The sequence below is a fragment of the Erpetoichthys calabaricus genome, chromosome 2, assembly GCF_900747795.2.
Source record: "Erpetoichthys calabaricus chromosome 2, fErpCal1.3, whole genome shotgun sequence".
In the NCBI taxonomy this organism is placed as follows: domain Eukaryota; kingdom Metazoa; phylum Chordata; class Cladistia; order Polypteriformes; family Polypteridae; genus Erpetoichthys; species Erpetoichthys calabaricus.
In genome coordinates, this window is record NC_041395.2 from 183447351 (window position 1) to 183468400 (window position 21050).

Sequence of the window (21050 nt, forward strand, 5' to 3'; positions counted from 1 at the left end):
AAAATGAAAAAATAGAATATCGGCTTATACATAAGTCCGGCTTATACAGTAATCCCTCCTCCATCGCGGGGGTTGCGTTCCAGAGCCACCCGCGAAATAAGAAAATCCGCGAAGTAGAAACCATATGTTTATATGGTTATTTTTATATTGTCATGCTTGGGTCACAGATTTGCGCAGAAACACAGGAGGTTGTAGAGAGACAGGAACGTTATTCTAACACTGCAAACAAACATTTGTCTCTTTTTCAAAAGTTTAAACTGTGCTCCATGACAAGACAGAGATGACAGTTCCGTCTCACAATTAAAAGAATGCAAACATATCTTCCTCTTCAAAGGAGTGAAGCAAACAAATCAATAGGGCTGTTTGGCTTGTAAGTATGCGAAGCACCGCGGCACAAAGCTGTTGAAGGCGGCAGCTCACACCCCCTCCGTCAGGAGCAGGAAGACAGAGAGAGACAGAGACAGAGTTTGTTTTTCAGTCAAAAATCAATACGTGCCCTTCGAGCTTTTAAGTATGCGAAGCACTGTGCAGCATGTCTTTTCAGGAATCAGCTTTACAAAAGATAGCAACGTGAAGATAATCTTTCAGCATTTTTAGACGAGCTTCCGTATCGTCTAGGTGTGCAAACAGCCCCCTTACTCACACCCCCTACGTCAGCGCAAGAGAGAGAGAGAGAGAGAGAAAGTAAGCTGGGTAGCTTCTCAGCCATCTGCCAATAGCGTCCCTTGTATGAAATCAACTGGGCAAACCAACTGAGGAAGCATGTACCAGAAATTAAAAGACCCATTGTCCTCAAAAATCCGCGAACCAGCAAAAAATCTGCGATATATATTTAAATATGCTTACATATAAAATCACAATTTAAATGACCGCTACGCGCGCGTGTTGACTCGGCGACGCCTAGAGCAGAAAGAACGCGCTCCGGCCGCTCCAACCGCGCCATGCAGGGAGTGAGAGAGACGCCAATATCTCACACTCTCTCCCCCCTTAAAGAAATTAAGTGGGTGCGAGTGAGACCACTGACCTCCCTCCCTTCTATTAGTTATAGGTTATAGTACGTTCGGCTTATCCATGAGTCTGGCTTATCTATGATACGATTTTATTTTAAAAATTCGTATGATTTTTGGTCTCCGGCTTATACATGAGTCCGGCTTATAGACAAGAACCTAGGGTACATCAAAATTCTTCTGTATAGAATCTGACAGTAGTATACATAAAAATATGCAAAAAGCTATTTTTCCAGTAAACAAAAATGATTAAGAAAGCAATCTAGCCAAAAATCAACAGGATAGTCATTAAGTTGATCTAATCTGCATCCAAGTTTGATGCATTTGGAGAAATATAAGGTAGAATATATTCAAATTCTGCTTATGAATCAGCCATACTTGACAATATTGTCTGACTCTAGAATTTTAGGTGCAAATAACCATTCATTTTACAAGCCTAAGGTTAATATTTTTGCAAAATATCAAGGTGTAAAAACAATTGCCCAGTCAATATACACCCACCAGGGATAAGTTCTACATTAAAATTTGGAAATCATTATAATATGTTTTACTGCCTGTGGGGTTATCAAAGTGTAATATTTGTCAGGGCTTGAAATTCATCTTTTAAATTGGGGGGAATCCTCCGTTAAATTTAACCCATTACAGAATTTCAGACTCAGTGGGGGAAATGAAAACCACAGTTGAAAATACACTCTGATATTAATATTTCAGACATTTTTAAAATCACAACTTATTCTTTATATTTTAGTTTTGGGTAGATAAAGTTATCAGCCAGTTTTTGAAAAAGTTTGTTATTTTTACTATTTTAACTTTATGTAAATAATTGTTTAATTTTGTATGTAGAGATTTTCATTCATATTTAGTCAAAAAGCTAGACTTATAAAAAAAAATCCAGAGAATGTAAAATAAAATATGTTATACGTCAATAAATATGTAAATACTTTTTTTTCATCAATACTACAGTTTTTCCTATCAGAGTATAATTTTCTGCTGCTTGAAGGCACTTGAGCAGTCAACATAAAGTTATAAGTGTGAATGATGTTAACTCAAGAGCTATTTAGTTACTATATAGTTAATATATCATTAGCTTACGTGGCACAGTAGTGCAGACTGATTAGCACTGCCATTTTACAAATTCACCATACACAGTTTGTATTGATTTCAATGCAAGACTATACTTCAGCCTGTTTTAGCCTTCAGATTAATACATTTTAGTTGAGTTTCTTCTAAACACATTTTAAACAAAGAATATCACATGCAGCCTGTGTCTGTGACTCCTGCTGCACCCTGCACAGATCCACTGCAACGCATAGTGGCAATCTTAATAACAAATTAGGCACAATTTTAAATTTTGAAATAGACTTTGTACTAGCAAGAGAGATGATTAACCAAATACCAAATAAATATGTGCATGGAATTAACACATTAAAAATGTAAATTTACAGGAATTGCAACATTTGTATGGATTACCATCAACTCCTGTGTGGACCATGTTTCTGATACGGATGTGAGCAACACAGGAGCATCACAAGAAACAGTCCTGTATCCTCTTCTTTTCACTCTGTACACCTTTGATATAAATATTACACCAGGTCATGTCACTTGCAGAAATTCTCAGATGACTCTGCACTTATTTGATGTATGGGACACTGTATTATGGGGTGTATTGATAAGAGGAAAAGAAAGTAGAGGAGTCAGGTAGAGACATTTGTTTCTGGGTGCAGAAAGAATTATCTACAACTTAACATCAGCAAAACCAAGAAAATGGTTATTGACTTTCACCGCATCAAACAGCCTTTATATCCGGTCACTATTCAGGGAGTGGATGTAGTAGTGGTGGTACATTCCTACAAGTACTTGTGGGGGTCACATCGATGACAGGCTGGACTGGTCACATAACACAGAGGAACTATATAAGAAAGGGCACAGCAGTTTGGTTTTTTCTTTTCCCCTAAGGAGACTGCGTCCTTCGATGTGGGTAGTGACATGTTTCACATCTTCTACAAAGCCGTGATGACCAGTGCAATTTTCTATGCTGTGGTACGCTGGCCTTGTAACATCACTTCAACAAGCTAAATAAAATGGCAGACTCAATTATAGAATGGACTACGGATCCCCTAGAGGTAGCAGTAAAGTAGAGAACTGAAACAAAGCTGAGTGTCATTATGAACAATGCTACGCATACTCTCTCTGACACTGAGTGCTTTCAGCCAACAAATTATTCAGCAGAAGAAACAAGAAACGCTACTGGGGTTTCTTAATACCAACAGAAATACTCCTGTGCAAAGCCTCACTGTAACTGCAAATGTCAACGTTTTATTTCTTTTTAGTCCAGTCTACAGTATTTCTTTCTTTCTTTCTTTCTTTCTTTCTTTCTTTATCTATTAATCTATTTTTTTTAAAGAGTTTCTATAAAAAGCCAAATTTACCCTTGGAAAGAAATAAATTTCTATGTATCTATCTTGCACCAAATTTCAAGCCATTTTTTTTAAATCTACATAGGGTCCCCATCTGCATTTTGCAATTAAAACGAATATAAACATTTCTATTTAAAACACTATGTAAATTGCAGCAAATTCCAGAAGACGCTACTTACAACTGACTATTGAGGTTTTTATTAAGAAACTACAATTGACTTAATTGATAACTAATCTGAGAATTTGAATCTTTCTCAAATATAAGAACTCAGTCTTCATAAGCAATAATTTTACATATTTCAATAAAATTTAAATATTTTCTAGAAAAATATAAAATGAACACTTTGATAATTCCCATACATTCCTAAGGTATACACATTATACTAAAACAGGAGGAAACAAATAATAAAAATGTTAGTGTACTGAGCAGAAATGAACACTTACTGCTTCTTGAGCTTGATGTTGAAGACTCCAGGGTAGTATTCATTAAAACAGAGGACCAACATGCCATGTGCCTGGACTCTTCAATAAGGCTTTCACCTATACTGAGAAGAGATTGGCAACCTGGAATGAAACATTGGCTAGGCATCCCGTGACCAACACAGGCAGATTTGAAGCCACCTCTGGGATTTTTCAAACTTTTGGAACCTTTGGAGGAATTCTCAGATTCACTGCCTTGATCAGTAGATCCTGCTATGGCAAGTTTGGACACCACCCGGCCTAGTGCGACTGCTGTTTCCCGACAAGATTCATCTGCCAATATAGAATCTTCTGAACACATTTTCTGAAGTTTCCTTACTGTTTCTTGAAAATCTTCTTTTTTCTGGTAAACTTCTGCAGCTAGGCGGTCTTTCAAAGTGATTTCAACTGAAACAATTCTCTTATCACATAATTGGGCAACACTGGTAGCTATGTTTGGGTTGTGAATTGTCTCTAAAGGTTTGGACAACTCCAAATCATCCTTTTTAAGAAGTCCTTCCTGTGGGCTGTCTTCATTTATAAGATTCAAGACAGAAACTTTTACAGGAGAACACCTTACAGTGGTGCGTATATTCCTGAAAAATGTGAAACAAATTAAAATATTTATCAATTAAAAAAAGGAATTGCTTACAACTCTAAACCAGTGGCTAATATGACTTGGGATATTCAAGGTGTTGCAAGTGTGCTTGAAGCTTCATTAAAAACAGTAACACATTTGTCACCAGGATCTACACGGATGTACACTAGGTCTTTAACTTAAAATGTTTCTTTTCACTACATACTGAGACCCAGGCAAAACAAATATAACTTCTGATGTCCAAACTTTAATGCACCATTTTCTAATTCCACAGTTAAACTATGCAATGTTTTTTAAACAGTTACAGTTTTTATTTACTTGCTAGCAAAGCACAGATATTCCAATATAAAATGCTCTGCCCCTGTTTAAGTTGAGTGATTTTCCATATCACTATGAACAATGCACTCTGCAGCTCACTTCTCCTGTTACTGGAGAAGTGGTTGGGTTACTTAAAATTGTAGCAGTTAAGTTACATGATTTGTGTACAAGTGAAAAAAATATAAATGTGTACTCAGGATTCCTGTTACACTAACAACCACCTTATTCATGGTTGCATCATCTTCATACTGTATATTAATGATTCAAATTTCTTTGACACTGTCATTTTTTAGCAAAGCACCACAGTGACCTGCTATCCAACATGGGCCATTGCAGCGAACAATTTTACCTTGAGACTTCAGAGATAATCTCCATTGGGTACTTCTTTCAAAAAAATGGTTAAGAACTGTGACCAACAACAGAACATCAATGAATGCAATTCTGTCATCACGTGAATTGCACTGTGCAATCTATTAAATCTATTGAGCTACCACTAACCAATTTGGACAACATTTTTAACTACATTGTATTGTGAAGTACTACAACAATTACGTATTTATGTAGCCTAATAATGTATGCAATTGAATTCAATTATTTGTTATTTTTGTATGACTCACCATTACAAAATTATTTTCCAAACAAAAATGTGATAAAGGACTCTTTGATGAAGTAAAGTAAAAACACATAAAATCAGGTAACTATGTAATAGTTGAAATTGAATCCTGGTCTAATGTGCACCTACCATGTGTCTAGGTCTCATATCCTTCTGAGTTTATGATTAAAAGCTGATGCTGTTATTATATTATTCACTATGATAAATGTATTTTTGTTATTTTTATATAAACCTGAAGAGAAAATGCTATATTTTAAGGTATAATCATTTTTTATATTTTGCTTAGTACCAAGTTTCCTGTTGATGTGCCCAGCTGGATTATAAATTTGACCATTGTTTGATAAACCATGAGAATAACAGGTTAAACATGCAAAATCTCACACATCTCTTAAAAGAAAAACAATAATAATACGTTTGAAATGTCACGTACATCCTAAGCTAACAGGACTATCAATCAACCTATTGGACGGGGTTAAATTATGATCATTTACAGTATCAATGTTTGTCATCTGCGGTGGGCTGGCGCCCTACCCGGGGTTTGTTTCCTGCCTTGTGCCCTGTGTTGGCTGGGATTGGCTCCAGCAGACCCCTGTGACCCTGTAGTTAGGATATAGTGGGTTGGATAATGAATGGATGGATGTTTGTCATATCCCATTAGCAACTAGGTGTAACCAATCATGTTAAAAGTTTTCTTATTATATAATGAATTCATTTTCAAGTTGTGATCTGATCAATGAATTGTATAAATATAGCACAGAGGACACTCTTTTCTTTGCAACACTTGCTGATAAAATATGTTGTCTCTTGCAAGATTTGAATAAAGAATAATGATTGACGCTTATTGTTTTAGATAAGCACAACAATTTTTTAGTCTCAGGTGAATACACGGCACACTTACTGATAAAACATTACTACTGGATGATGTTACCATACATACAGTATCTGGTCAAAACTGTTTTGCAAGCCATTCTGCAAATAATAATTCAAGCATAAAAGGAAGCCTGCACATTCATTTGTAAGAGAACACAGACATAATGTCTCCTTAAATTGAACTGAAGTGCTCGTCAGTCACACTCTTTGTAATATTCTATAAACCTACAAGATGCTAGCTACTATACTCCACAATTCAAGCCTCAAGAAATCATATTTATTTTTTAAAATTCAAAAGTAAAAAAGACCACACTTATAAATCCATTACTACCACTAATATTAATATTCCTCTCTTCATTACTTTTAATTGAAGAGGGATAACTAGCATGACTTTATACCCTCCATGTGTCAAGTGCTCTTAAAGGTTGACATAACATTTAACGCAAAGATAAATTTTGGCTTCTCCAACAACACACAAACTGTTGTGATCAAAAAGAAATTCTCAGTTTGCACTATGCCTCTCTTTCTACCTGCTGTACTAAAGTTGGGTGGAGTGGAAGAATGGCAGGTGAAACTGCTTATCGCGCTCTCCAAGAGCTGTAGTGCTTACATTTCCTGCACAGAATACCACACTATAAGTAGCTACAGTTAAAACATGGACATAATGGGACATGTTTTCATTGATAATGTTTAAAACACCATGGCAAAGCAGCTAGATTACACAAATTCATATTTTGTCAAACATTTCAAATGCAAGACTACAGTAAATATTTTAAAACTAATAACCAACTTTATTAAAAAAAACCTGCACAAACGTGCTTAACAAAAACTTATTTAAGAATGAATGTAATAAAGCATTTAGCATTGCTACTACTATAAATAAAAATTGCTGTCTGCTCTTACCTCTGAATACTTGGTTTCTGATTTTCACATCTCCCAACTGATAATCTCTTCTTTCTTCTCACCTTCTTCTGGGATGGTGCCTTATCCATCAGTTCTGGCTCTTCACTAAAATTACTGACAAAGAAAAGTAACAAACAATTCTATAAAAATAATCATTCACTCACATCAATGTATTATGTTTTCGTCTACTTGGAACTTATTTTAGAGCTCAAGAGTTTCATATCACAAAGCACACATTTCATTGTGCAGTACTTAACATTGCTTATTGTTACCACATATACTTGGGCTGCTCTTAATAAAATCAACATCGCAGTTCCTGATCATTTGTAAAAACCCTGTGAAAAGTAGCTATAAACGTCTTCTAAAATGAATGTTTGAAGGAATGTATCATTACACATTGGAAAATTATGGGGTTCAAAAATGTACAAAAGGGGTACTTAAATGAAAGTCTGAAGGAATGTAGCTCTGGTATTTACATATCATTAGCAAAAGCAAAGCACTAGCAACTTGGTAGCTCATATTCACACTACAAAAAACAAAATTGCTGTTAATGAAGAGAGCCCACTAGCAAAACAGACCAGGCAAAATACAAGAAGTTACTGCTGCTGATGTTTTTCTGGTAATTCACACAGTTAAGAATGACAATAGCTACATATAAATGAATCATGCATCTGCCTTGATGTGTACATGAGAAATAATGTTTAGTTTTATTATGTACAAAATCTATATATACATAATTCACTAAGTCCATGGCAAGCAAGACGAATGCAAGACAGCCCCGCCCACCAACAATTCACTAAGCAGCCGACCATGGCACACGCACGTCAGAGCCCCGCCCACCAACAATTCGCGCGAGAGTGAAAGCATTTGCCAACAATGTTTTCATTAATCAAGAACGAAAGTCGGAGGTTCGAAGATGATCACATATTATCGTAGTTCCAACCATAAACAATGCCGACTGGCGGTCTGGCGTCGTTATTCCCATGATCCGCCGGGCAACCAAAGTCTTTGGGTTCCAGGGGAGTATGGTTGCAAAGCTGAAACTTAAAGGAACTGACAGAAGGGCACCACCAGGTGTGGAGCCTTTGGCTTAATTAGACTCGACACAGGAAACCTCACCCAGCCCGGACAAAAACAACAATGAAAAGTCAACGTGGCTCAGAGGTGCATGTGGACTGTAGCAGATGCGAAACCGACTGAGGCGGTGTTTGGAAAATGAATAGTCAACGTGACTCACAAGTGCATGTGGACTGTACACAGACAAAAGCAATTCAGGTGAGGAGTTGGGGGCGGGCACATGAGCAGGCAGTGCATACTGAACGATGACTAAGAGATGACTGTTCACCCATCAATACATCGTCCTCACTGGGTGTCCTTCCTCTCACACCCCGTTCCGTCCTCCGCGCGCGACTGCTGTCCAGCCCCGTCCCTCACTCTGGGAGGTGGGGGCGCGGCGGCGGTCCTCCAGTTTTCAGTCACGGACAATTGTATGTTGCTCTCTCCAGAGTTCCCATACAGTCGTATTCTTAAACCCACCCCATAAGAAGAAGCATGTTTGTCGCGGATGTGAATCGCTGTATGCGGCGTGTAAAACAGTTTGCGAGGGGTATTCCATGGTCTTACAGTTGGTGGGCGGGTCTCTGTTAGTTGCTCTTGCGAGCAGGCACATGACCAGGCAGTGTGTATGCTTCGAGAGTGGGGGTGGACGCGACAAGACCATCTAAGTAGAATCATATTTGTCGTGGATGTGAATCGCTGTATGTAGCGTGTAAAACAGTTTGCGAGGGGTATCCCATGGTCTTAGCAGTGTCTATGCTTCATTGTGAATCGCTGTATGCAGCGTGTAAAACGCTGTATTGTATGTTGCCCTCTCCAGAGTTCCATCTTTTCATTCACCTACAGTCATATCCTCAAAGCCAGCCCCATTTGGACAACTGTGTCTTTCAGGAAGTGTTCACCCATCAATACATAATTATGCAGCGTATGTTACGCCGCGGGTTGGCTAGTTGTCAATAAAACTGATCATTTTGCAGCAACAGAGAATTCATACGTTATGATGAAGGTAACTGTCTTCATTTTTGCTCAAGTTCTTTTTGTGTTAGAAAGGAAAAAAAGTAGTTTAAACTAGGGCTATATTTTAGTTTTTTTCCCCTTTTTTACCATTATGGAAGAGAACTAGTAACCTTGCAAATGTTTAAAATGTGTACCAAGAATTTTAGCAAAAACTAAGAAAACTGATCACTTTTTAGGAATAGTTAACCATATTCATTACTACCTAATAAACTTTCTAAGTTCTTTTTTTTACAACAGCCTTAATCACTACCGTGACAAGAAATACTCTGCAAGTAGCATTATGCATATTGCTGATGAGTCAGATCCTGCTTACGTACGGTTCTGTGCATCTGAATTTTTTTGTGCATACGTACATTTCCACTTTTGTCTGAACGCCATGTTTTAGTGTGAATTCTATGCACACCATTATGCATGAGGCCCAGGTCCCTTCTCAATGGAACACAACTATATAACAGCACATTCTACTGGTTGGTACATGTAACTTAACATAACTGCAGTGTGAAATATTTTTTGTGACTAAAATTCTTTTTTATGTCCATACAATGGGAGACATTTTGTTTCATACAAATGAAGATGTTTCTTCATTGGAATATCTTTTCAGCATCAGTTTCTATAAAAAGAGGATTTTGAAAATCAGTCACGTGACAAACATGAGTGATTTCTTCTGTAGTTGTACTACTGTAGGGCTTGATTTGATAGCCTCTGCTGAGGCAGTATTCAGTTAATGTAGAACTAATCTTCTTTTGGTTTGTCTTTATGTAATTTTTCGTTATGCTCATATTATAATTTTTAAAAATTAATATTAAAGTCTAGTTATGTTTTCTTGTTTTTGTTCAACAGGAAAACAAAAGAATTGGGAAGAATAGCTCTTTTAATGGTATGTGCAATATATGTTAATTTATTGCTGTTATTTTGATTTTTGCACAATAAAACATTTTAAATATGAATCAATTATATCAACTGACTCAAAACACTCTTTTGAAAAACAACTTCAAACTCATTTGGTCAAGAAAGCATTTAATTTACCCAAACATTCTGGCCTTTCTTTTTGGTTTACCTCTTTGTCCAGGTGCTCATGATGATTGGCATTTATATCACAAATTCTGTTATTTTTTCTGGGTGTTTTTGTAATATTTGTATTTTATTGTGTTTTATTGTGTTATTCTAATTCAGAGATTTGTTTCTGTATTTATCTTTGTTCAGTGTTTTATGCTGATACTACTTTGTATCCAATGTTGTGTATTTGATCTTTTTTCTGCTTTTTCAGTTGTTTATTCTGAAATTCTGTGAAAAACCCTAAACATTTGAAAAGTGCTGTATAAATAACATTATTATTATTATTTTAGTTTAATAAAATAGTCCTTATAAATTGTCCTACTGCATCATAGAACCATCTAATGTTAACATGGGCCAACCAAAGCACCTAAACTGGATTCAGTCTGAAAAGTATAATCACAAAAATTATACCAGGATATATAATGTAACTGTGATAATTTTATAAATTTTTGGCCAGACCAGCCACCCTATCAAATTGCATCAAGAACATCTGTAAATGGCCATCCATTCAATTTCTAACCAGTATATAAGTACAATTCAGGGTCACAAGAGGAACTTTGCACACAAGCACCCACAATTATGCATGTAGCACTGTGTGATGAGTGGAAACTGCACTCCTGCAGTGCAAGTAAAAATCAAATTAGTTTCAAACAAAGTGGCCATTTAGCTGGTCTACACCAGCAATGAAGTTTGTTCCATTTATTAATACCAAAAAAAATTTAATTTAGTGCCTCAAAGCAGAAAGCACTGCATTTATGACAGCAGGACAGGCAAAAGGGCATACTTCATTGTTAAATATGACTATGAAATGCTAAATGTGTGTCATTTGTTTGGTTTTTGAAGCCACCCTACTGTTCATTAATGTAACCCCTAACATTTGATGAAAGTACTGAAAGTAATTGTCATATATTTGAAAGTAAAATTGATGAATGGAATTCTGTCCATCAGTTCTACTTCAGATTTCAATTCTGTTAATATTTTAATTCTGAACTTTCATATGGGCATAAGGAATAACATTTGATCACGCATGTAAAACACTTTGAAAACAGTCAAACAAAGGCCCTTTTACCAGAGTCCAGAAACACTGGATCACAAAGGAATACTTAATGTATGGACAAATGTAAAACAAAAGGAGGAATAGATATGGCAAATTAAGGATTCTGAGACATTACAAAATTAATTTAAGTCAACCATTAAACATTACCCTTTACTAGTTTTTTTTTAGCCAGCCAATGATGCAAATACAAATCATACAACAGCAGACATTACACATCTGACGGAACTTTGACAAAACATATTGTAAAAGCATGTTGTTACAAAAACAGTTTTAAAACGTTTACCAGAAAATACCCAAAATGATCTTGGAATTCACTACATCAACAGTACAGATAAAAAAAAATGAATTGTTACTTTTAGTATTGTTTGTATTGCTTTTTTGCAGTGTTTGTCAATTACTGGAGAGATAATGTAACAGAATAAATTTCAAATGTGCACATGGTTAAGATAAATCAGGTAGTTCAGGGTGATGTCATTCTTTATAAACTCTATGCTGAAATCTCCCCATTACTGTAACATCTTCCAACATATGTTACATGTGCATCGCACATTACAAATCAAGCTTTACCTCAAATTTTGATATTTATGAATGCCAATACCAGTTTACTTAAAAGACAGTTGGGTACCTGGTTGATGGATATAGTGGTATTTTAAGTTGCTGCTATTCCTCTTTGCATTTATATATTTTATATTATATTACAGGGAAGGGCACAATATTGTTCATTTAAAAAATGAGGTACCTTTAATAAAAAGCCATTGAATGGGATTTCTGCTATGGTCATGGTATTGAGTATTGTGAAATTTCACTGGTATTGAATAAAATAATTCTGGCATTGTGAGTAGTATCTTGTAGTCTGTAATCACACAGTTGCACTTTAGGTTATTTCTTTTAATGACACACACACTCCAGTTAACCCAGTTTGGTGTTTGGAGTACTGTATTAATTCCCAAGGAGAAACTGTCTTTTTGCATGATCTTTTGGTGTCAGGGTCAGCCATTATGTAGGGCCCTAAAGTAAATTTCCAGTTAATTGCTATACAGTAATCCCTCGATATATCGCACTTCGACTTTCGCGGCTTCACTCTATCGCAGATTTTATATGTAAGCATATTTAAATATATATCGCAGATTTTTCGCTGGTTCGTGGGTTTCAGTGGACAATGGGTCTTTTAATTTCTGGTACATGCTTCCTCAGTTGGTTTCATACAAGGGACGCTATTGGCAGATGGCTGAGAAGCTACCCAATCACAGCACGTATTACATATTAAATAAAACTCAAATATATTGTGAGCACGGGGGCTGTTCGCACCCCTAGAGGATACGGCCGCTCCTCAAAAAACGCTGAAAGACTATCTTCACATTACTCCCTTCCTTGCTGGGCTTACTTGTGGCTGCTTTGTCAAGCGATATGCTTCCTGCACGGTGCTTCGCATACTTAAAAGATCAAACAGCACGTATTGATTTTTGATTGTTTGGCTTTCTCTCTCTCTCTCTCGCTCTGACATTCTCTGCTCCTGACGGAGGGGGTGTGAGCAGAGGGGCTGTTCGCACACTGGCCTTGAGGATACGGACGCTCCTCTAAAAAATGCTGAAAGACTACCTTCACATTGCTCCCTGCCTTGCAGCTGCTTTGTCCGGTGGTGCTTCGCATACTTAAAAGCCCAAACAGCCCTATTGATTTTTGATTGTTTGCTTTTTTCTCTCACTCTCTGACATTCTCTGCTCCTGACGCGCATTCCTTTGAAGAGGAAGATATGTTTCCATTCTTTTAATTGTGAGACGGAACTGTCATCCCTGTCTTGTCATGGAGCACAGTTTAAACTTTTAAAAAAGAGACGTTTGTTTGCAACGTTTGAATAAAGTTCCTGTCTCTCTACAACCTCCTGTGTTTCTGTGCAAATCTGTGACCCAAGCATGACAATACAGTAATCCCTCGCTATATCGCGCTTCGCCTTTCGCAGCTTCACTTCATCGCAGATTTTATATGTAAGCATATTTAAATATATATCGCGGATTTTTTGCTGGTTCGCGGATTTCTGCGGACAATGGATCTTTTAATTTCTTGTACATGCTTCCTCAGTTGGTTTGCCCAGTTGATTTCATACAAGGGACGCTATTGGCAGATGGCTGAGAAGCTACCCAACTTACTTTTCTCCCTCTCTTGCGTTGAGTTTCTCTGATCCTGACGTAGGGGGATTGAGCAGGGGGGCTGTTCGCAAACCTAGACGATACGGACGCTCGTCTAAAAATGCTGAAAGATTATCTTCACGTTGCTACCTTCTGTGCAAGCTGCTTCCTGAAGCGACATGCTGCACGGTGCTTCGCATACTTAAAAGCTCAAAGGGCATGTATTGATTTTTCACTGTTTGTTTTTATCTGTCTCTCTCTCTGCTCCTGACAGAGGGGGTGTGAGCTGCCGCCTTCAACAGCTTTGTGCCGCGGTGCTTCGCATACTTAAAAGCCAAACAGCCCTATTGATTTGTTTGCTTTTGTCTCTCTCTCTCTCTTTCTGACATGTTCTGCTCCTGACTCGCACTCCTTTGAAGAGGAAGATATGTTTGCATTCTTTTAATTATGAGACGGAACTGTCATCTCTGTCTTGTCATGGAGCACAGTTTAAACTTTTGAAAAAGAGACAAATGTTTGTTTGCAGTGTTTGAGTAACGTTCCTGTCTCTCTACAACCTCCTGTGTTTCTGCGCAAATCTGTGACCCAAGCATGATAATATAAAAATAACCATATAAACATATGGTTTCTATTTCGCGGATTTTCTTATTTCGCAGGTGGCTCTGGAACGCAACCCCTGCGATGGAGGAGGGATTACTGTATAAAAATAACCATATAAACATATGGCTTCTACTTCGCAGATTTTCACCTTTCGCGGGGGGTTCTGGAACGCAACCCCTGCGATCCAGGAGGGATTACTGTACTCAAGGGCCCAATAGAGTAGATATCTCCAAGAAGAATGTTAGTACAGCAAAACAAAAAAAGCATCTAAACTGTACCATACACACTTCCTCCCTGACCACCCACCCTCATTTACCTCTGTCTTCACAGGAAAACAATCTTTTTTTACATTATAAAATCTTTTAAGTGCTTTGGAAAATGTCTTTCTCTAGTTGATTTACACAGGGTATGTACCACTGGTTCAACATTATCTTTGATTCCGCAGTTTCCTGAAGACTTTCTTGCCTAACTACAACTTCTCTGAGATCAGATTCCTGGGGATCTACAATTTTGTTAAGGAGGTTGCTCTGCTGTTCTGGAAACTCGTACCTTAGAACTTCTAATACTTTCTGACTTGGAGTCCTGAATCACATCTGCCTTGACTCTGGCTCTTATTTGATTGACATGTTGTTTCAAAGTCTGTCTATTGCCCCAAAGTTCCATATATGACACAGGCCCTGTGCAGCTTACTATCACAACAGGAATTCATTTTGGCCCATAGCTGATCTCAATCTCCTTGGCATCATCAATTCTGCTGGAACCAGTCCAGTTGTTGATTGCAGTGTGATTCTATTAATTGACATCTTGTCTCCAATGTGTCCCCTTTAATTTTTTTTTTTTAATTACCTCCTTGTAGTTCTGCACGGTTGTCTTATCTAGTCCATTCAAAGAACAGTAGAAATGTGTTAATTTAACATGTTGTGTGCCATTCTGCTTAATGAACAATGCAAATTCAGCACTTGCAAAACACACTCAGAAGCTAGTATTTGGGGAGGTCCAAAGACACTAAACTTTGGCTCAATTTCTCTATTGTGGCTTGAGAAATTGCAATACTCATCACATAAATGGCCATCCATTTTAAATGTGCATCGATAATAACCTAGGAAAAGTCCAGCACAGTCAAGATGGATTCTTGACCAGGGTGTTCCTGGACACTCTTAAGAATGTAAAGGAGCAACTGCTGGAGCTTTGCAATGTCTCTGACATTCCTCAAATAGCAGCACCTCTTTCTCCACATCCTGGTCCATGCCTAGCCACCAAAAATAAGACCTGGCTAAACCTTCCATTCTTAACATACCTGTGTGGGTTTGGTGCAACAACCCTGGCTTCCCAGAGAACATACCATCCCTCACACTTAGTTCCAGTCTTTTCTGAAAATATGTTTGACCTTTGGATTTACTTCATTAGGCCAATCACAAAGGACAAATTCATGGACTCGAGATTAAACTGTATCCTTAGCTGTTCAGTTTCACTTGTTTTGTCTCTACAGGTGCTTCATTAATGACATCCAACATTAACGCTTGTTCTGTCTGTTTATCCTCTTCTTCAGCCATCAGAACTGGCAGTCTACATAGAGATTCAGTATTTACATGGTATTTCCCTGGTTTATGTACAATGGTGTAATAATAAGCACTCATGAGTACAGCCCATCTCTGGACTCTAGGTGAACATTTTTGAGGAATATTCTTTTCATTAAAAAGTGCTATTATGTTTTTATGATCTGTGAAATTTTTAAATTGCCAGCCATAAAGATATTTATGGAATTTCCAAATAACACAGATCACCACTAGACCTTCCTTGTTCAGCTATGAGTAGTGCTTCCCAGTAGGCGTGAGTGTGTTTGACACAATCCCCAAATACGTTTAACTTCCATGTGATGTGGCAACACTGCACCCACTCCATAGGATGAGGCATCACATGAACGTAAGAATTCTTTCTCTTCTGAATAGTGTAATAACACACTAGCAGACTGCAGTAACTCCTTTGACTTTGCCTCTACCTGTTCCTTTTTCCACACCCAGCGCACCTTCTTTCTTACAGATTAAGTCATGGTGCTAGTAAGGTTGACAAATTTGGCAAAATTCTTTCCCGTAATAATTTAAGTTTGAAATAATCATTCAGTTCTGACACATTTTAGGATATCTCCATGATAGTTTTGATTTTCATTTCGATGGGGTGAAATCTCTATGCATTTACTTTGTGCCCAAAGTATTCTACTTCATCCTGCAAGAAGGCACACTTGTTTCTTTTTAAACGTAAGCCTGCATCAGACTTTAAGACTTTGTCCAGATTTTCAAGATGATCCTCTAGGTCAATTCCCGTGACAAGTATGCAATCCAAATACACAACAATCTTCAGAACTCCCTGTAACTGACATTCCATTACCCACTGAAATATGACAGGTGCAGAGGCCACCCCAAATAGAGGCATGCTCACTTATTCAAGGCTCCCATGTGTGTTCACTGTCAAAATACTTTTAAGACTTGTCATCTCCTTCTACCTGCTGGTATGCATGGCTCATGTCTAGTTTTGTGAATTGTTTACCTCCTGACAATGTAGCAAAAAGTTATTCCACGCTTGCTAGGGGGTAATGTTCCATTGAAGCTATTCAATTCAGAGTGAGTTTGTAGTTAACCCAGATTTTTACAGAAACATCTGGCTTTAATATATGAACTACTGGCATGACCCAGTCTGAATACTCAACAGGTTTAATGATGACCTCTTTTTCTTTGTAATCCTCCTTCTACCTTAGACCTCTTGGCAAATGGAACAGAGCATGGGTGAAAGAAACGTGGCTTTTTCCATCCGAAGAAACAAGAATTTTGGCCTTAACCACTCTCATGGTGACCAGTCCATTCTTAAATACTTTATATTTTGTCAGCATTTGTTGTACGGCTTCACTGCCAGTTTCCCCATAATGTACATATGTTCTGGGGGTGCTTTATTTGATTCCACAGTAATTTAATCTTTTCTAACCACCCTCTTCCTAAAAGGTTACATCCATTTCCTGACATCACAAAAACATTTTTATTTTGCCCTTTGGGCTGAACAAGAACCAATTACGCTAATAGGGTGCCCTGTACTGTATATATTTAAAGTTCTATTTCGGTTGTCTTAAGTTGTGGCTTTTCTGACTTATTCCACATATTCTGGAACTTTACTTAATTCGTCACTGTAAGCCTGCAACCAGGGTCTATTTCAAATTTAACTACTTTGCCATTTAGTTCCACCTCCACAGTATATGGCTCTACGTTTATCTGATTGTTTGTCCTTTTTAAATGCATCCTAATGGGAATGTTTCATCTTCACTTTTACCATCCTTCTCTTCCACTTTATGTCAGCAATGCCTCTTCTTCGATTTACGTTTATTTTCTCTCATCTCTCCTTTATTTTTCAATTTGCTCTGGCAGGCTCTTTCAACGCGTCCCGTCTTTCCACAAACATGGCATTTTTCTGTTTTCAATCTATAAACACGGGCGGTGCAATTTACTCCTATACATCGGTAACGTTCTTAAATCTCCGAACCCCCGCGCTTTGTTCTTTGCGAGTTTTGTCAATTTTGTGGCGCGTCGCGGCCATATTTGTGCTTTGCAAATTCTACACATTCTTATGTGATGTTTCCATCGATAATCCGATTTTTAATACATTTTCGAACGTTAGGTTTGCCTCCGATAAAAAGCCGTCACTGTATTCTCTCGTCATTTATTCCACAAACGAGTCACGGCATTTGCTGCAACGTATCGCCATAACTACAGTCTTGAGCAAGTTTGCGCAGCTCCGCTACATACTCCGTTACTAACTCGTTTACTGTACCTGTGAACTATTTCACTTGGCTTTACGTCAAAATGATTCTTTATCTCAAGTTTACCTACTGGTGATATTTGTTACCTTCAAGCTTCTCCTGACTAAGGAGATTACGCATTAAAGTATGCGTTTGCGCTCCGACCAAACTAATCACTATGGCTTTATGGCGATCTCCGCCTCGACAAACTGGCCAGGAATTTCCCAGTAATCTTCTCAAGACTGGTGCTTTACAGCGACAGCGTAACAATAGTCGCCATATACCCTCTTTTTACACAAGCTCTGCGACACTAACCAAACATTGCCACTTTTCTGACAGTGACAATATCAACGCGCCGACAAAATGGCTGACGGTGGTGTGGTCTCCGTGCCGTCTTCACGCACCAACTGTAAAACCGGACATTACACTCACCTGCGGTTGTTAGCACCCTTTTTCAACACACGCTACAAAAGACGAGTGTGTCAATGTGTAACACTTAAAATTAATGCTTACTAACTAGTTAGTAAAAAATTTGGCGAACTTACAAATTTCTAAAATACAGCATTAAACTTGTCTTACCTTTTAATTTCGGCAGTAATGTGCCGAAACGAAAAACATACAAACCAAGTGCTACACTTATTAACAATACTTTACATGAATTACTGCTTACGTTAATAACAAATAACAAACGCTCGCAACGTACCCCGGTTATCAGCGATCCACCAATCATTAAGCTGCTGAATAACCGTTCAAAAAAATTCAAATTTGAAATTGCCAATCACAGGATGATAAGGCGGGGCACAAAAATGACGGTCGAGTCCCTTGACCAACCAGTGTAGCCAAAAAATAAAAAAGTCCTTGTAGACTGTGATTGGTTGTAAAGATAGGTTTGTCCCACTGAAGTGGTCCAGCACCCGCCTCCGGATAAAGTGTGTTAGTGTTTGCTAAGGTAAGAACGATGCCGAAGGTGGCACATTATTCGCTGCTGCATATTCAGTTCCAGGCAGCGAATTCGGACACTTTGTGTAAACTTGGTCAAGCTGCAGTTGAGCTTTCACTAACCTACCGTGGGCAGCTGGGTCTAAAGACCTTGCAAAATTGGCACACTCCATTATCTCATGAATAGGATTTACTGTGCTGTTTGAATAGCACTGTAAAGGGTTAAAAAGCGTTGGGCCACCCAAATCGTCATATTTTTGTAAAAAGGCGGATGCCTCTGTTAGGTTTCAGTTGAATTTTGCCCGGCCCAACATGGATATGTGGGTCAAAAGGACTGGTAAAGTTGGCACACTCCCAAATGATTGGGATTTATTGTGATGTTTATAGGGCATTGTAAATCGTAAAAAAGCAATGGGCCACCCCAATTGTCACACTTTTCATAAAAGACTGATGCCTAGTTTTGCCTGGCCCAGTGACACTGAGGTGGTACAGTTTGTTTTGATATGTTTAAAAAATGCAGTGACTTAACTCAAAGTGCATTGTTAGCTGCATTTTCACAAACAGCACTTTAATTGTATGTTAACATTGCCATGATTTATAAAGAGTTTACTTAAATATAGTATACAGGTATATGTATTTGTAACATCAACACTTTATTTTGTTTCATGTGATTAACCATTTATAACCAGGCTCTTTCCAAATGCTGCCCATCTTCATTTATATGAGGCAGGCAAAAAAAGTTTGCAACATGGCCCTCCCAAAACATAAACCCAAAAACTGCACAGCGGTGCTCAACACAGCGAGTACGCTTGTGTGCATACAAAATCACCTGTATGATACACAGTTTTCAAATTAACCTGGTCCAGGCTCGCAAAATAAATAAGAAATTAAAATCTATTAAAAGATTATATTTATTTTAATGAAAACAAACCAAACACAGAGCTTATGCATATTTATTAAGAAAAGTGACCACAAATTGCTGTTTTGATCTTTAACTTTACAAGAAGTGTCACCCAAGGAAGCAATATGTTGAATGCCTCAAATCAGGTGAATTTCGCTGTTATGTCTTGTCCAGATACATAGTCCTACTGGTGAATATCTTCATGTACAAGTTCAACACATTTTGCTTTTTTTTTTCCTTTTTGCCTAATGCTATTGGTGAGCATACCGTTCTCTCTGTAACAGTTTACCTAGCAAACTTTAAACCAACATATCACTGAAAACCAATGGTTCCTGAGTTATGTGCATACTAACTTAAAATGGTACAACATATATCAGAGCACAGATAGTTGTCCAAATATAACTATACTGCTCAAAAAAATTAAAAGGAGCTCTTTTTAATGAGAGTATAGCATCAAGTCAATTACACTTCTGGGATATTGATCTGGTCATTTAAGTAGCAGAGGGGGGTGTTAATCAGTTTCAGCTGCTTTGTTGTTAATGAAATTAACAACAGGTGCACTAGAGGGGCAACAATGAGATGACCCCCAAAACAGGAATGGTTTAACAGGTGGAGGCCACTGACACTTTTTCCTCCTCATCTTTTCTGACTTTTTTTTTTTAACTAGTTTTGTATTTGGCTATGGTCAGTGTCACTACTGGTAGCATGAGGCGATACCATACACTGGTGTGAATGTCTCTAACCAAACAATCAGAAACAGACTTCATGAGGGTGGCCTGAGGGCCCGACATCCTCTAGTGGGCCCTGTGCTTACTGCACGTCGCTGAGGACCTCGATTGGCATTTGCAATAGAATACCAGAATTGGCAGGTCCACCACTGGCACCCTGTGCTTTTCACAGATGACAGCAGGATCACCCTGAGCACATGTGACAGACGTGAAAGGGTCTAGAGAAGCCGTGGAGAAAGTTATGCTGCCTGTAACATCGTTCAGCGTGATCGGTTTGGTGGTGGGTCAGGGATGGTCTGGGGATGCATATCCATGGAGGGACGCACAGACATCTACAGGCTAGACAACGGCACCTTCACTGCCATTAGGTATCAGGATGAAATCCTTGGACTCATTGTCAGACCCTATGCTGGTGCAGTGAGTCCTGGGTTCCTCCTGGTGCCCGACAATGCCCGGCCTCATGTGGCGAGAGTATGCAGGCAGTTCCTAGAGGATGAAGGAATTAATACCATTGACTGGCGCCCACGCTTGCCTGACCTAAATCCAATAGAACACCTCTGGGACATTATTTTTCAGTCCATCCGGCACTGCCACATTGTACCTC

At 38.2% G+C, this 21050-nt stretch overlaps 1 protein-coding gene across 1 annotated transcript in view; it reads right to left on the minus strand.

The window, feature by feature from the left end:
- Positions 1 to 18548, minus strand: part of LOC114645486 (inner centromere protein-like) — a 29298-nt gene extending 10750 nt beyond the window's left edge. Inside the window, exons 1-3 of the mRNA XM_051922575.1 lie at positions 18458 to 18548; positions 7186 to 7290; positions 3869 to 4479 (exon numbers count right to left, since the gene is read on the minus strand). Of these exons, the coding sequence (XP_051778535.1) occupies positions 3869 to 4479; positions 7186 to 7274 (700 nt within the window). The 5' untranslated portion in view covers positions 7275 to 7290; positions 18458 to 18548. The remainder of the gene's footprint in view (positions 1 to 3868; positions 4480 to 7185; positions 7291 to 18457) is intronic.
- Between the last annotated feature and the right edge of the window lie 2502 nt (positions 18549 to 21050).